The 17,353-nt window shown below is 42.0% G+C and overlaps 2 protein-coding genes across 2 annotated transcripts; both read left to right on the top strand.

The window, feature by feature from the left end:
* Window positions 1–3,775: 3,775 nt before the first annotated feature.
* LOC306928071 (vitronectin-like) lies at window positions 3,776–8,661 on the top strand (the record flags this gene model as incomplete). The annotated part of the gene is made up of 7 exons (XM_079507990.1): window positions 3,776–3,842; window positions 4,345–4,626; window positions 5,204–5,343; window positions 5,578–5,734; window positions 6,357–6,524; window positions 8,022–8,396; window positions 8,525–8,661. 7 exons carry the CDS (start codon window positions 3,776–3,778, stop codon window positions 8,659–8,661), a joined length of 1,326 nt encoding a protein of 441 aa, XP_079364116.1.
* Window positions 8,662–11,404: 2,743 nt separating this feature from the next.
* On the top strand, window positions 11,405–17,222 carry LOC306928069 (vitronectin-like; the record flags this gene model as incomplete). The annotated part of the gene is made up of 9 exons (XM_079507988.1): window positions 11,405–11,468; window positions 12,136–12,252; window positions 12,879–13,115; window positions 13,932–14,071; window positions 14,503–14,659; window positions 14,857–15,015; window positions 15,461–15,826; window positions 16,164–16,447; window positions 16,487–17,222. The coding sequence occupies 8 exons, from the start codon at window positions 11,405–11,407 to the stop codon at window positions 16,298–16,300; spliced, it is 1,377 nt and encodes a 458-aa protein (XP_079364114.1). The 3' UTR covers window positions 16,301–16,447; window positions 16,487–17,222.
* Between the last annotated feature and the right edge of the window lie 131 nt (window positions 17,223–17,353).

The following is a 17,353-nucleotide window of genomic DNA, read 5'->3' as shown; positions in this document are numbered from 1 at the left end:
TAGTACTAGCTAAACTGAGAACAAAGGTCCACATACCTTTTCACCTAATAGGCCTATCTCACAGCCCGCTTTCCACGCCCACTTCCGGTAGATAGTGGTGTCATTTAACATTAGCATTTACACTTTTTTTTCTCTGGAGAATCTAAGTACATTTCCTAATGTAAAAATGTGACAGACCAATATTATTATGAAGCAAACAAGATGGTAAATCAGCTCGAACAGATAGAACAAACCTTACCTTGAGAAAACAAAAGTTGTAGACTTCTTAAATAACGTCCGTTAACATGTAGTGTCTATGGAGTGACGTCACGCTATCACCACTAGTCCCGAAAGGGGGCGTAAAAAGGGGGCGGGGAAATTCTGTGAGATAGGCTTATCACAATCAGTGGAGAAGCGAGAAATGGAACAAGGGGTGGAAAGACAGGGTGGGCAAATCACTTCAGAATATAACATTCAAATCTTCCAAACAATATTCATCAAGAAACTGTTGTTTTACATTTTAAATTATTTTATTGAGATTGCCAAACCTAACCATTTATGTAGTTTCCATGCACCTAGGTACGCAGTCCCACATAATACTCACATTTAGTGGGTACAGAGGTCTCCGGTTCGCCTTCCGGTCCGCCCATGTCCACGTGGCACGTGTGAATCCTATAACTGTATGAGCGCAAGGAATGTGGAAAATGTGCACGCTACCACACAGCCATGGCCGTGGCATGACAATGCATCAGTGGCGTGCACAGACATTTAGAGGGGCAGGTGCTCAAGTTAAAAAAGGGCACCTTGTGCAGCGCGTGGAACCGGCCGGTTGCCTTAATCCATTTTGGGCGGGAACCCCTTTTGGTGTTAGCATTATGTTATGCTTTAGCTATTGAAAAATAGCAGATCTACAAGCTCGTAGCGCGCCACCGAGTGGCGCGCTACGAGCTTGTAGGTCTGCTATTTTTGAAAAATCAAAAAAAAAGAAGACAAAAAAAAGTTTTTTTTTCTTTTTTTTTCAAAAGGGCACATTGCCAAAAGGGCAGGGGGTGCTCTAGCACCCCCTAGTGTCTATCTGTGCACGCCACTGCAATGCATGGGTTATCAGCTCTGACATCCACAGCTGAAACTGTGAGGGTCATAAATCCCTGATGCCTACTTTACAGTATGCTTGATGGTCTTGTACCAAACATCGGCAATCTACAAGCCAGCGTCCACGTGTTGTGGATGCGACACGTAGCCTTGTATGTGCTATGTTTGGTGTGCGACACCATTGTATGACAAACTTCATACATTACTAACCAATGTGTATGATTTTTTTATAGGTTTTTGGTTGTATAGGTTTTTTTTGAGTGGTGCAGCCACTCCAAGGAACAGCAATGTGTCTCTGTCTGTCTGTCTGTCTGTCTGTCTGTGTGTCTGTCTGTCTGTCTGTCTGTCTGTCTGTCTGTCTGTCTGTCTGTCTGTCTGTCTGTCTGTCTGTCTAGAGTACCAACAGGTGACAAAGTGGTGCTGTTGAGCTGCACACTGTGCACATGTGCATGATGGTAAACTGAGTTTTTAGTGTTAGTGTAACACCAGGACAGAGCACAGTGCAGTACAGACTCCGGTGTAGCACATGCACAGGTGCATGATGAGAGGCAGTACAGTACAGTACAGTACAGTACAGTACAGTACAGTACAGTACAGTACAGTACAGTACAGTACAGTACAGTACAGTACAGTACAGTACAGTACAGTACAGTACAGTACAGTACAGTCTACATAGTCCCACAACCAATAGTCCCACAGCCAATAGTCCCACAGCCAATAGTCCGAGAACCAATAGCTCCACAGCCAATAGTCCGACAACCAATAGTCCAACAACCAATAGTCAGACAACCAATAGTTAGACAACCAACAGTCCGACATCCCTTTTTTAATACAGGTAAAATCCCATATGCAATCTCTTTTTTGCGGGAGTCCTGTCCAGGGCAGCAGTATAAAAGAAAGAGTCTCAAAGCTGAACAAAGCTGCTGGTAGTGCTCTCTCCATCTCATTTCAATACAGAACCTACAAGGTGATTAATGTACGCGTAGTTGTGTTGTGCCACTCCCCGTTCTCAATCGCTTCCCTATCTACCTTGATCTACCTCACTTGCCATCACTCATTAGCCACTCCCCATTCACAATCACCCATATCCACTGCACCTGCGTCGGCGTCCACTCACCACAGCCAATCCTTGTTGCAATCGGCTAGATCGGCTATTTCTGCTATACTTCAAATGTGTTGTCCTCCTCGATTCTCGCTCTTCTTCCTTCTGTCTCTATTTCTCTAGGAATCCAGGCGGGCAGTGATTAACCCCTAGATGGAGGAGAGAGTACTGACTGCTCCCTGAGTAGAGCAATGATGGCCGTCAGCTCCATCCTGAGACTTTTCCCGCACCCTGAGTCTCGCCCTAACCTTAAGGGTTCCTCATCCAGTGCACATTCATCTCATTTTGTTTCAATACATTTTGTCAAACTTAAGTAGAGGTGTGGTATCTTACTAGTGAAATATTCAAATGAAGTTAATCTAACACCTGTTATTATTGAAATGATTTCCATTATCTTGAGATTTCTTAGATCTTTATCAACCTTGGTTTCAGAGCAAGGCCTTTTGTTTATTTGAAAAGACAAGCAATTTGAAAATGAATGTGAAACTTACTGGTGCACAGCATCCAAATAAAGTAGTTAAACAGTTTTTCTGGAAATGTTTTCTCAAGTAGGCCTATACCATTAAAATGAAAGTGAAACTTAATTGGGGTTCCCACAGGCAGATTATTAAATTGGGCCCCTGGCATGATTTGTAAAAGGCCTTGTACCTGGAAGGTATACACCCTAGTCTCCTAACAGCATTTTAGACATTCCAGTGCTGTTTTGCACTTGATTTTTGCATGCCCCTCTAAAATCCTATACTTAGGACTTTTGGAGCTCTGTTATTGACATGCACATGAATGACTAACCCCTTTGATAAGAAATGCAAAGTTCATGCTCATTATCATGGCTATAGAGCGCCGAAGTCCTGACGTCACTCGCTCGTCCCCTCAATTCCCCTGGTTCACAGAAGTAATTTCTCTATGTAGAATAACATGGGGTTATCTTAATATCGTCTACTAGCATTGTGGTCCCAAAATAAACAAGCTGTCTGTGCGTTATTGTCAGGGAGGTGTCTCTGTATCGTTTGTGACAGTCAGTCACTCATATATGATACAGTCTGCTTCTAGCGAAAATGTAACTAATTCAGCAGCAGTAACATTAGCGTTTTCTCTCAGTCAGTTGATTCTTCATATCCATGAGTGTAAACGGCCTGGATGATTTGTTTATTTTTCAAACACAGTTCTTATTTGAGACGATCTAAAATCCCCCTATGGGGATTACAATGCAAATAAAAAGTACATGAACCTGTGGATTTGCGCCCTCTACCGATATTGACATCAGACTTCGGTGCTCTATTGGGGCCAACTGAGCTCTAAACCACCCTTGGGGTTCCCCATGCTGCTTGTTTTGATAAATAGAAGTAAAATCTATCAATCTTCTGTGGTAGTTTAATAATTAAACATTGAATCATCAATCAATCTGGGGTGAGGGTTCGTTCACTTTTGGTTGAAATCGATTGATTGCTACAGTCCGTGTCCCAAAGTGTGCCTCTCAACTCACATTGAGTTCATGTAGACAGGCAGAGCTGTACATAGCAAATAGATCTGCTTCATGAAGTGCTTGCTGTTTTTCATCTGAAAAGTGGACTATCAATTTCTCACCACATAAAGTGAGCAGACATGAAACCAGCAGCAGGGATCCTGCTGGCACTTGTGGCCTTGATGGCTACTGCTTTTGCTGCAGAGGGTAAGTTTATATGTATTATTTTATGTTTGTCATTATGTAATTACAGTACGTTGAGCAATTAGCTATGTTAATCCATAAACTGCATCACTGTCATGTTCTTGGAATAATACTTTACAGAACCATGATATATCTTTTAAGTAGGCCGACGAGTTAACCAATCTTTCCTAGCAGAGTCTTGTGTGGGCCGATGTGACATCTTCAACCCCCAGAAGAGTTGTCAATGTGACTCCATGTGTGGTTATTATAACAGCTGCTGTGAGGACTTTGAGTCTGCCTGCCCAAGGAAGGGTCAGTCAAATAAAATACTCAATTCAAGCTTGACTTATTCACGCATTTCTGAGAAAACATAATGGCCTCTCAGGCTCTCACCTATGCTGTATGTCAATCCATCCTGGTGACTGGCCCGATTCGCATAGAGACATCTGTAACATAAATAATCATCGCTGTCTCTCACCACTGTGGCTTTAAATTGTGACATTAACTATATATAATATTCATTCAGTTGCTCGTGGCGATGTGTTTGGTGAAGTGGAGGATTCAACTCCAGCTACCACAATGTCCCCTGAAGAGGTAAATGTTACAACCATAGCACCGATGAACAGCACGACACCAGAACCCAGCACGACACCAAAACCCAGCACGACACCAGAACCCACCACCACTGCCCCTCCCACCACTACAGACCCCCCCACCTTGCCCCCAGACCCTGACGCAATCCCCTGCAGCGGACGACCATTTGATGCTTTCATGCAGCTGAAGAATGGCTCCATGTATGCATTCAGAGGTGGGTCCAGATACAACTAGAAAATGTGCTCAGTAGAGCACAGACCTCAGCTTAGGTGTCAGTTTCTCATCATTTGGCCAATATGAACATCATGATATGTAACAAATCAGATCTCCCTGGGCAAATGATACATGTTTTTCAAAGTATTATGGTATTATGATAATAATAAGTTATGAGTATTTTTGTGAGCACCCTCTTTTAGACAATTGGAGTGAAACATTAAAAGAGGACTTTCTTGGCCTAAAGCTCCAGCATTTTCAGCAGGTTTTGTGCAAATCCACAAATAACTGCTTGAGATATCCTGATAACAGAACGACAGACGGCTGAACGGACAGATCAGATCCGATGAGACCTTGTTTATCTGTTTTGTAGTGGCTTGCTCACCCTCCACTCATATTCTATGTTTGTTTTATAATTCAGAGGGCAAAATCACTTTTGCCCAAGGAATGATTGACACTAAACCTTCCTTCTAGTGGAAGGAATTAAGGATGTACCACTCACTGTTGTGTCCAGACTCCAGACTGGATTTTTGTGTTTACATGGCAAAAAATAAATAAAAAATACAATGTCTCCCCAGGTGAGTATTTCTTTGAACTGGATGAGAAGTCAGTTCTTCCTGGTTATCCCAAACTCATCAAGGCCATTTGGGGAATATCTGGCCCCATCGATGCTGCTTTCACACGCCAGAACTGCCAAGGAAAAAGCTACATTTTCAAGGTACAGCCTCATATTTCTCTAACATTTACATTGCTCTAGGGCAAAACCTTGATGCTGAATTTGAAATTAAACATCTGCTGCAGTGATAATGAAAGGAAACTGCATGATGAGGAGAAAAACAGGGTGGTATTCTGGGGATGGTGGGAAAGCTCCTTTCATTGTCTAAATTTGCACTTTGCTTTGTTGTTTGTTTATTATAAAACGTGTCTCATTGGCTGGCGTTCTGTGTCTCAGGGGAATAGGTACTGGAGGTTTGAGGATGGTGTTTTGGATGAAGACTACCCTAGAGATATTGCAGTGGGTTTTGACAAGATCCCAGATTACCTTGATGCAACTTTCGCAATACCAGGACCAGGTCACCATGGCCAAGAGAAGGTCTACTTCTTCAAAGGTACAGTACCACGCAACACCTTATGTTTCATATTATAATGTATACTTTATTCTTGGCCCTTTTGCCTTGGTAAAAAAACAATACAAATGTTAAAGCTCTATATTCTGATATTACTCATTGCTAGAGTGTTTGTTCAGTAACAGGAGTCTCTCCATCTCTCTCTCATCTCTTTAATAAACAGAAAATACATTTTCAGCTGGGTTGCCAATTCATCCAATCAGGAGAGAGAACCCATGCAGCTTCAATTTTAATCAATTGTTCCTCTTGTAGCTTGTATGAGTACTGTACTTCCACTTATTCCATCAGTCTAGACGGAATCACAAAATCTAAAATCAAAGTAATCAAAGTCAGATAACATTATACTTGTCAGAACATCATGACAGGGTTGTGGTCTCTTTAATTAATTTCTGTTAGATTGATTTGTTTTTGTAGTATTTACTTTAATTAATTTGTTTAGTTTGTGTATAGTGAGTTCCACTGCCTAGAATCTTTATAAACAACTGGGAGGTTGCCTCTAAATGGTCGGGAATTTAAAGTAATATTACTAAATATTAATAATAGCTTAAAATATATGAGACTTAACTACACATACTTTGTTTAAACCATCTTTGGTTTGTCATAGCGGACCGGTATTACCCATATCTGTTCAAGCACCAGCCGTCCCATGATGAGTGTGTGCAGATGAGCAGGACCTCTCCATCCGTCCTGTTCACACGCTACACTGACCTGTACTGTCAGTCCTGTGACCAGACCTGGGACGACATCTTCATTAGCCTGTTTGGAGACTCTTGTAAGTGTGTGTGTGTGTGTGTGTGTGTGTGTGTGTGTGTGTGTGTGTGTGTGTGTGTGTGTGTGTGTGTGTGTGTGTGTGTGTGTGTGTGTGTGTGTGTGTGTGTGTGTGTGTGTGTGTGTGTGTGTGTGTGTGTGTGTGTGTGTGTGTGTGTGACTCCCACTTGTCATCTATCATAGTAAAACATTGTTTTGAACATATCAAATTGTGTTATATTAGCATTAGGGATGTCCCGATATACTTTTTCCGATACCGATACCAGAGAATAATATAACTAGAAAAAGTGCCCCTCGGGGCACAGGTCTCCAACAGGGCAGGTCAGGTTGTGGCCTCCTGGTGGCGCTATAATAGGTCAATGTGAAAAGGGTGCCATTTCTTCATACGCCTTTGATGGCAATTGGATGATTTGAGGCATTTTGTTCCAAAAATGTGTTTTGCAAAAATCAACCTGTTGGTGGCGCTATAACAGGCCAATGTGAAAAGGGTGGGATATATTCCTCAGCCTAGTAAGAAAATGTGTGAAAGATTTCACGTAAATTGCACGCTGCGTTCATGATTTGAGGCTTTTGTTCAAAACGGGGCAATCTTGCAAACTGTGAAAGCCAATTATAGCCAATTAGGATGGAATATGAAATATCGGACAGATCCGACTTGCGCACATGACCATAGAGATACTGTGTAACGATTTATGAGATTTTTGGACAGAATCTGGAGGAGTAATATCCAAAAATGTGTTTTACAAAAGTCGGCCTCCTGGTGGCGCTATAAAAGGCAGATGCGGAAAATGCAGGTCAAAGGTTTGTCCTTGGCCTCTAGGGAGTGTGCATGCAACGTTTCACGCAGATCGGTGCAGTTTTAGGTAAAACATGTGAAAAGCTGCCTCATGGTGGCGCTATAACAGGCCGTTCTGGAAAATGTGGGGCAGAGGTTCATCGTTGGCATCCAGGGAGTGTGTGTGCAAAGTTTGGCATCGACCGGGTTTAACGGTGCCGGAGATTAGCTGGTAACAGACGGACGGAAGGACGGACACACACACACACACACACGGACACACGGACGGAGTGCAAAACATACTCTCTCCCCATGCCTTCGGCCTGGTGGAGACAATAATAAAAAAGAAAAAATATCTTATTTTGAAGTCCACCGACTGGGAATAGTGTTTATAGCTATCTAGCTATATATCTCGTGTTGTGTTTATAGCAGACTCTTCACTCAAATGTGCACTTGCAGTTTGGGCAACTCAAAAGCAAACTCCACATGCCCCAACATTTTATTTATCTCTCATAGTGTCAACCCCTTACCCCTGTGTCGGATCTGTGGTTAGACTGGCATATTTGCCGATACCGATATGACCCGATATGACTAAATAAGGGCCGATCCGAAACTTTTCCGATACCGATACATATCGGGACATCTCTAATTAGCATACAGGACATAGATTGTGAGAGATTCATTTGCAGCTGGAAACTATGCTGTCTGTCTATCTATTTGTTACAGTCCAGAAAAAGAAGAAGAAGGGCCATCATTTCATCAGTAAGGATTGGGTGGGCATCAAACCCCCTGTGAACGCCGCCTTGTTGGGCCCTCTGTACCTCAGTCCCCAGGCCACACCCCCTCCCACCCAACGGCCCACCCCCGGGAGAAGGAGGCGCCCCAATCGCAGGAGGCGTCCTGGGAGGAGGCGTCCTGGGAGTAGGCGGGGCCAGAGGACCAGACAGACGCGCTCCCTGGAAATGTACGGTTACGACTACTATGACTACAGCGAGTACGGATACGGAATCCCTGAGTCTGACTACGACATCACCACCACCACCACCACACAGGACTACAATGTAGGCATCGCAGCACAGAATGTCTACTTCTTCAAGAGAGGTGTGTATGAATCTTACAGAATACATGCACTCATTGACGCACATGCAAAACACTCCGTTGTCATTGTTGTTTGGTATTTTTTTATATTTTTTATAAATGTATATTGCACAATATTCTTATTTCCACAGATAAATACTACAGGGTGGACCTGCAGTCTAAGCATGTGGACTATGCCAACCCTCCTTACCCACGACCAATTGCAAAGTACTGGCTAGGCTGCAAGCGTGAAGAGACCACCGATGACTCACGGGCAGAGAAGAGATAGACCTGGGTAGACCTGGTACCCACCCTGCCTGGGTTCAAGTGACCACTGCTTCCAGGCCAGAAATGTCCAACCTGTGGGCTGTGAGGATATTGCAAGTGGGCCTCAAATAATTGACCAAACACTAATACGTTATTGATAACATTCATTAATATAAAAAAATAAAAACATTGAAAATGGAAAATACTGTAGGAACTTAGTATAGTAAGTTCCTACAGTTCCACTGATCCAAGTCGGAACACAATCCATTCACTGCCCACGGGCCCACGGACCCACGGCCCACCAGACGGCCCACCAGACGGCCCACCAGATGGTCTTTTTAGATTTCAAGCCGGCCCTGATCTAAAAAAGGTTGGGAACCCACTGGAAGACGCACATTTACCCTCAGTGTTCCTAGAAGGAATTCTGCCAGTACCTTGCCTCCCCACCCCAAAGTGAACTGAATTGCCTGCTCTATAGGCTTGATTTGTCTTCAGTTATCTGAACAATAACTGGGTTGGAACTTGGAAATGTATTTTTGTTTGAAGCATTCTTCAATGCTGAACACTGAATATCAACAGCAACCACTGCATATTTACGTTGATTAAATTAATAATTTATAACATGAATGATTAAATAAATATACTTGATTGATTCTGACTTGTAAGGGCCATCCACACCAAGAATGATAACTATAAATATTAAATATAGCCTATCATTTATATGTTGTCTCAGTTATTGTTCTATTATTGATATTTAGTTTATAATTGTATGGGGAGGATGTTGAGGAGATCTTGAAAATTATGCCTTTCCCGAAGTAATTTTTTCCTGAATCTTTAGTATGTTATTTAGCATACCGAATATAGTAACAGAATCCATTGAAAAATCTCTTCTATCTTTGGGATTTGGAGTCACTGCAAACAGACCACTAGGGGGCGAGCCTAACACCATACCAAAAATCTGAAACTTGTCACCAAAAGTCAAACCTTTTAATACAAGTTCCCCCACTTTCTACTGTAATTGACCAAAGTGATATAGACCTACAGAACATTTCATCGGCACAACCAATTTATAAAACAATAGTAAAACAACACACAGAAGCATACTAAAGCGATCATTAACGACATGCTATCAAATGGAAACAATGATAAAAGCAAAAACATCATATCAGGAGGAGGCAGATTGGCAGCAACAGATCTATTTCACTTTCACAGTAAATCATAGATACTATACTGAGTGGAGTGAACCCCCCCCCCCCCCCCCCCCCCCTTAAATATTGACACAGCTTTGCTTTAACCTGATAATGTTGATGTTTACACTGAGTGGACTCTAGTACAGAGGACAAAGGACCCATGATGCAGTCAAACAGGCTTTACTTAAAATAATTTACAGAAACAAAACAATATCAGAGACAGTAACTACAAAACTCACAACGCTGATGCACATGGTGCATTAGATTAGAGGTCATTTCCTGCTAGCTACATTCCAAACAAAAAAAAGAGATAGGATAGGAGTGTGTGTGATGTTTGGCAAAATGTAGGAGTATATAAACATGTTTTTTTGTTTGTTTGTTTTTTGTAACAATTTTCTTAATTTTGCTGAGGAAATGCAAAGCCAGATCACTCAGATAGAATTCTGGACGAGCAGGACATTTGCAGCATTTTGTACGAAACAGGCCACTCCTGAAAACTTTGGAAGGCAATAACCAATCAGTGTAGATAGAATCTGAGAAATCCAACAGACTTGTCTTGATCACATAACTACAGAGATCGTGTATACCGATTTGTGTGAGATTTGGATGAAATCTGTGCGACTAATATTTATAACAATGTGTTTAACAGAAATCGGCCTCATGGTGGCGCTAAAATCTTTTTCCATAGCCAGGGAGTGTGCATACAAAGTTGTACACAGATCGATGCAGTTATAGGTAAAAACAGGAATTACCCTGTTATAGCGCCACCGTGAGGCTGATTTGGAAAAAAATAAGTGGCATGTCGTCCGGCCTAGTGGTAATGAGCGTGTATAATTTCACGGAAATGGCACACTGTGTTTGTGATTTGTGGCATTTTGTTCGAAACGGACCAATCATGTGAGCTTTGGAAGCCAATCTTAGCCAATCAGGATGGGCGCTATAACAGGCCGGAATATTTGGGGTAGAGGTTCGTCATTGGCATCCAGGGAGTGTGTGTGCACAGTTTGGCATGGATCGGGTCAACGGTGCCGGAGATTAGCTGGTAACGGACGGACGGACGGACGGAAGGACGGACGGACACACACACACGGACGGAGTGCAAAACATACTCTCTACCCATGCCTTCGGCCTGGTGGAGACAATTAATGAGCCACACGGACAGCAGACTGAAAATAATAAACAATTCTCACTCTCTTTGTCTCATCTATATTTGCCAGAAAATCTAGTCAAAATGTTCTGTGAAGTATGGCATGGATTGAAATTTATAAGCATGTGGTAAAACCATGCCAAGCTTTTAGCAGAATAAGTCTGGACAGAAATCTGCTGCGGGAGTTTAATGATTAAAACACCAAATCATCAATACATATGGGCTCAGGGTTCAACGACTAATGGTTGGAAATCGATTGATTGCAGAGTGCATTCCCTGTGTCCAAAAGTGTGCCTCTCAGTTCAAACACATTGAGTTCATGTAGACAGGCAGAGGTTCTGAAGCAAATAGATCTACTTCATGAAGTGCTTGCTGTTTTTCATCTGAAAAGTGGAATATCAATTTCTCACCACCTAAAGTGAGCAGACATGAAACCAGCAGGGGTTCTGCTGGCACTTGTGGCCTTGATGGCTGCTGCCTTTGCTGCAGAGGGTAAGTTTATTCTATGTTTTTGGGGTTGTTTTTTTGAGTCTGGTCCAGGGGTCATCACCATGTTGGCTTGTGGTAGACATTTTTGTCAACATTCCATTTTTGCCACGGATATACAAAATGATTGGACAATAATATTACCAGAAACACATAAATAGATAGCCCTGAATGACCATAACAGGTCTGTAACTCTGAGAGAGTTCAAATGGACCCTTAAGGCTCGATTTGGTTCCATTTGAACACTCTCAGAGTTAAGGAGGTCTTTGCAAATAAAACATTTGAGAACCACTACTACTAGTTGGACTCCTAATGTGCAATAGAGTCGTAGTAATTAATTGTCATACATATTCTGAAGAAAACCTGGAGACTGACATTCAGTAAGTGGGTGTTATGATCAAAATAAGAACATAATGTAAAACATGTAAAACAGAAAATCAAAAATTTGTCACGGACAAGGCCAAGACACATTTGTCCGTGTACGGACATGTTGGTGACCCCTGGTCTGGTTATTGTGATAGTAGTTAAAGGTAAAGTATGAGTTCTAAATGTACATTGATTTAGTTAGCTATAACAAAGCCATAAACAGCATCACCGTCATGTATACTAGCTACCATACATATAACCACAGTATATTTATTTAGTGCTGATGCATCAAACTCATTTTCCACAGAGTCCTGTGTGGGTCGATGTGGCACCTTCAACCCCCAGAATAAATGCCAATGTGACTCCATGTGTGTCTATTATAGCAGCTGCTGTGGGGACTTTGATACTGCCTGCCCAAAGAAAGGTCAGTAAAATATCGTTGCTGTCGGGAGGAAACCTCCTAACTCCATTTTTGAGGTTTTTGCACATTATTGAACCAATGAAAAGTAGTAAAAAGTACATTAGTTAGGTGGTTTCTTCCCAACAGCAGAGATATGCTTCACTTGCATTTTTTAGAATAAAAGAATGTATATAAAACAATATCAATCCAAAGGATTGGATACAGTGGACCCTTCTAGACTGTGCTTCAATGTACCTTATTGAACGGTAGCGAAAAACAAAAAGACTCTCTCTGGTAACCTGGAATGTACAATCATGTCAGGACTGTGGTGTACTCGTTTGTCTATTATTATTATTTTTGTCTGTGTAATGTAATGTCCGTATTGTGGTATTTGTTGTTTTTCTATGTTGTGTGTGTGGTTTTTTTTAAATTGGTGATTCAACAGCTGTGAAATTCAGAGCCTCAATAAAAATACATTGGGAAAAAAAAACAATATCAATCCATAATGGACGGTACCCTGGTGACTGGTTCGATAAGCATAGAGACAATCGTTCATATGTCACCCTACACTCTAGCTTTAAATCTTATATTATTCATGTATGCAACATACTGTGACACACTGACACTAACCTTATATACCATTCATTCAGTTGCTCGTGGTGATGTATTTGATGAAGTAGAAGATACCACAGCTACCACAATGTCCCCTGAGACCACCATAGCACCGATGACCAGCACAACACCCACACCCACACCCACCACCACCGCCCCTCCCTCCACCACGGATCACCCCACCTTGCCCCCAGACCCCGATGCAATCCCCTGCAGTGGACGACCATTTGATGCTTTCCTGCAGGTGAAGAATGGCTCCATCTATGCATTCAGAGGTGGGTCTACTCTAGATACAACTATGTGCTCAGAAGAGCCAGTCAACCAAGGTGTCAGTTTGTCTATAGGTGTTTAGTTTCTCTTTTGGCCAATAGAACTTCATGATGCATGTGACTAATTGAACAGTTCTTCCTGTGCCATACTTAAACATTTTGTATGCTATGTTTTTCCTCAATTGCTTGGATGTATTTCTTGAAACATAACATAACATAGAATTGTAGTAACTTGAATAACTTGAATCAGTTTATTTTTTCCACTACTCAATGTTAGAAGGTTGTTGGACAAAAGTCCTAACATTGACTTTGATCCATTATTTGTGTCGTGTTTTGTAGCTTGCTCACCCTCCCCTCCCCACCAACGACCATATTATCATCACATTGTCTCAAACATTTGAGCTGGTCACATCGAATGACGGATGTTCTGTATTCTCAAAACAAATACAATCTGCACACTGGTTCTCAGCTCGTTTCAATCTAGTCCAGTTATCTAGTTCTATTTTGTCCTATATTGTATTAAACTTAACTGAACTTAACTTAAATAGCGCGAATATGCCCTATCCTGGGCATGTCATAATATACAGTAGACAAATCAAAATAGGTGAACATTTGGTGAACCTTCCAGATCTACAAGCTCATAATGTCGTTGTAGATTGGCCAATTTCGCAATTTGATGTACAGCAGCGTTTAAGTGACAAGAATATAATTTGCCCATGGAATGAGACAAAATTCCTGCAATGTACAACTCACTGTTACATCAACACTGGATGTTTGGGCTTACCTGACAGAAAGACTATTTTGCATCCAATGTCTCCCCAGGTCATTATTTCTTTGAGCTGGATGAGAGGTCAGTTCTTCCTGGTTACCCCAAACTCATCAAAGACGTGTGGGGAATCTCTGGTCCCATCGATGCTGCTTTCACACGCATCAACTGCCAGGGAAAAACCTACATATTCAAGGTACTGCCTCATATCTTTCTGTAGTACCAGTGCAATGCTCTAACAGAGCAGAACCTTGATGCTGATGTTGGAATTCAAAATCTGCTGCTGGGATAATGAGCACGGAACACTTGGAAAGATGAGAGGGAAAGGTTTTCATCCCTCCCCCGTACCCACATAGAATCCCACATACATAAAGGACAGCCCAGATAAAACATAATAAAAAAGGTACAAAAAGAAAGGAAGAGACAAGAGACATTAAGTAGCTTAAAGAAATCTATAAATCTCTCTATATATATATATCAATCTATAACATCTCTGATACAGGTAACTGGGACAACGTTTCCATTATAATCCAAATAAGGTTGCTAAATCCAGATTTAGAATGATTGTATTATAAAATACTTGTTTTCAGTGCTCCTTAACACCTGGTGTTCTAATCTCGATCTCAGGGGAATAAGTACTGGAGGTTTGAGGACAATGTTTTGGATGACGACTACCCTAGAGATATTTCAGTGGGCTTCGACAAGATCCCAGGGGATGTTAATGCAGCTTTCGCAATAGCAGCACCAGGTCACCATGGCAAAGAGAAGGTCTACTTCTTCAAAGGTAACACGCAACACCTTGTTTATTTGTTTGTTTTTGTAGTGTGTGAACTATTTAGTTAAAGTACATAGGCCTACTACTCAGTATTAAATATATACTCTCAGCTAGAGCTCATGTTGTCATAATTTACAGGCACTCTTACACACACAGCCACCCAAGACGTTCTAAGTTTGTTTCTACCTGTGTGTTTGTCAATTCAGGGGACCAGTATTACCAGTATGAGTTCAAGCACCAGCCGTCCCATGAGGAGTGTGTGCAGATGAGCAGGTCCTCTCCATCCGTCCTGTTCACGCGCTACACTGACCTGTACTGTGACCAGACATGGGAGAGCCTCTTCACTCAGCTGTTTGGAGGCTCCGGTAAGACACGGCTCTTTAGAAACACCTTTCATCTGTTGTCACAGTAGTCCTTCTGTCAACAACCTCCTAATCATAGAATCCTTAAAAACATGTCTCCACTGCTATTTAAAAGAAATTGTGGGTGGTGGGGCTACTCGTCTTTGTCTTTATCTTCACAATAAAGACACAATTTCAAATAATACAAATTTGTATTTGCATTTAAACTACACAAGGGAACCACGCAAGTCAGGAGCGATGTAAGTTGGTACTTATTCTTGGTAATGCATGAGAATACCCGTTGTTTGTCTGTCTGTCTGTCTGTCTGTCTGTCTGTCTGTCTGTCTGTCTGTCTGTCTGTCTGTCTGTCTGACTGTCTGTCTGTCTGTCTGTCTGTCTGTCTGTCTGTCTGTCTGTCTGTGTCACTTATATGCCCATATATGGACATTTCTGTATCTGTCTGTTAAAGTCCAGGGTCATCACAAGGGCCCTCGTTTGATCAGTAAGGACTGGATGGGCATCAGACCCCCCGTCGACGCTGCCATGGTGGGCCGTATCTACGTCAGTCCCCAGCCCGACCCAAGTCCCCCTCCGACCGAACGGCCCTCTCCTGTGAGGAGGTTGCGGCCCAGTCGCAAGAAGCGTCCAGGGAGTAAACGGGGGGGCGGAAGGGGCCGCCACAGCCGCTCCCTGTCCCTGTTTGAGGACCTGTTTGATTACTTCACCGACTACGAGTACAGTGAGATCCCTGACTATGACACCACCACCTCCACCACCACCACCACACAGGACCACAGGGGCGTGCCAGCACAGAATGTCTACTTCTTCAAGAGAGGTGTGTATTAGGGATGTCAATTATCGATGAATTCATGAATTGATAACCTTATCGATCGATTAACCGGTTATAGTTAATAAGCGGCGTTTTTATTTCCCTCAATGTCTAACATAAAAATGTGTTGATTGGAGTCCCAGAGATAAAATGTCATATCAAATGTGGGTCTGTGACCTAATGCATATCGGGTCCTTGAAATGAAAAAGGTTGAGAATCACTGTCCTACAGTATAAGCATGTGTACTCATTCACAACACTCTTTTGTGATTGTTGTTTGGTATAAATAATACAGGGGATGTCATTTTATAAATGTATATTGTATGATGTTCTTATTTCACCAGATAAATACTACAGGGTGGACCTGAAGTCTAAGTATGTGGACTATGCCAACCCCCCATACCCACGATCCATTGCAAAATACTGGCTGGGCTGCCAGCGTGAAGGGACCACCGATGACTCACGGGCAGAGAAGAGATAGATGGGTAGACCTCCAAAAGCTTCATAGATTTATAGGCTTAATTGGTTACACTCATGTATGAGCAGAGACTGCCAGTAATGTCCAGCATATACAAAATGTAACACTAGAAAAGTCATGAAAATAACTAGTAATAACTATACAGTGTAAGTGACAAAAACAAGTGTTATAGTGTAAAAATCTAGCAAGTGTGTAAAAACACACGTATACCATTAGATCTAAATAACTTAGAATTGTGCCTTCCCTGCTGGGGTAGGATATAGAAAATATACGTAATATACAGGTAGAATATAGTATTACTATTACAGAGAAAAATTATAAATTAGTAAACAAGGATATAGAGTTTAGAATATACCAACCTAACCTGGTTTATTGAGTACATTTGCAAAGATATACCCTGTACACTTATACACATATACATGCAGCACTAGGATGAATAAGTTAGCATACAGTACATGCATACATTGCATAGCAGTCTCTATTAAGTGGTGAACAGTTCTTGCCTACTCGCAATCTAAAAATGTACAATTTACGCTAGGAGGTTGTGCTCTGTTGGTGATTCGGTGTTTAATGTTTATAGGTTACAGCAGTTGACCTGGCAATTGGGTCATTGTTGAGAGCTCTGAGTCTGATAGCCTGAGGGAACGGCTTTGTGGCCGTGCATGCATTTGCCTGACCACAGCAGCATAAACAGTCCAGTGCCATGGATTGATGGAAGTCCTTTAACCACTTAAACGCTATAGTCTTAGTAAAAGGTCTTGACTTGAAAAAAATCTCGTCTACACCAAATCTCTTCGCCAAACATAGCAGATCTACAAACTCAAAACATGGCGTGCGTCCCGTTTTGAGCTTTTAGATTGGCTATCTTTGGCAAATGTTCCCCCCAGTATAGTCATGCTGGTGTTCAATCCTTTTAGCTCTGTTCGAGCACCTCCTGGAATACAAGTCCTGCACTAAGTGGAGTGGAGTGAGCTGTTAAGTTAACTGCCTCTCTACACAGTACACACTGCCTCCCCACCACTTTATCAACTCTCTATTCTGTCAAAATAAGGAAAG

The sequence above is a fragment of the Electrona antarctica genome, assembly GCF_951216825.1.
Source record: "Electrona antarctica genome assembly, chromosome: 8".
Lineage (NCBI taxonomy): Eukaryota > Metazoa > Chordata > Actinopteri > Myctophiformes > Myctophidae > Electrona > Electrona antarctica.
This window is presented reverse-complemented; position numbering and strand designations above follow the sequence as displayed.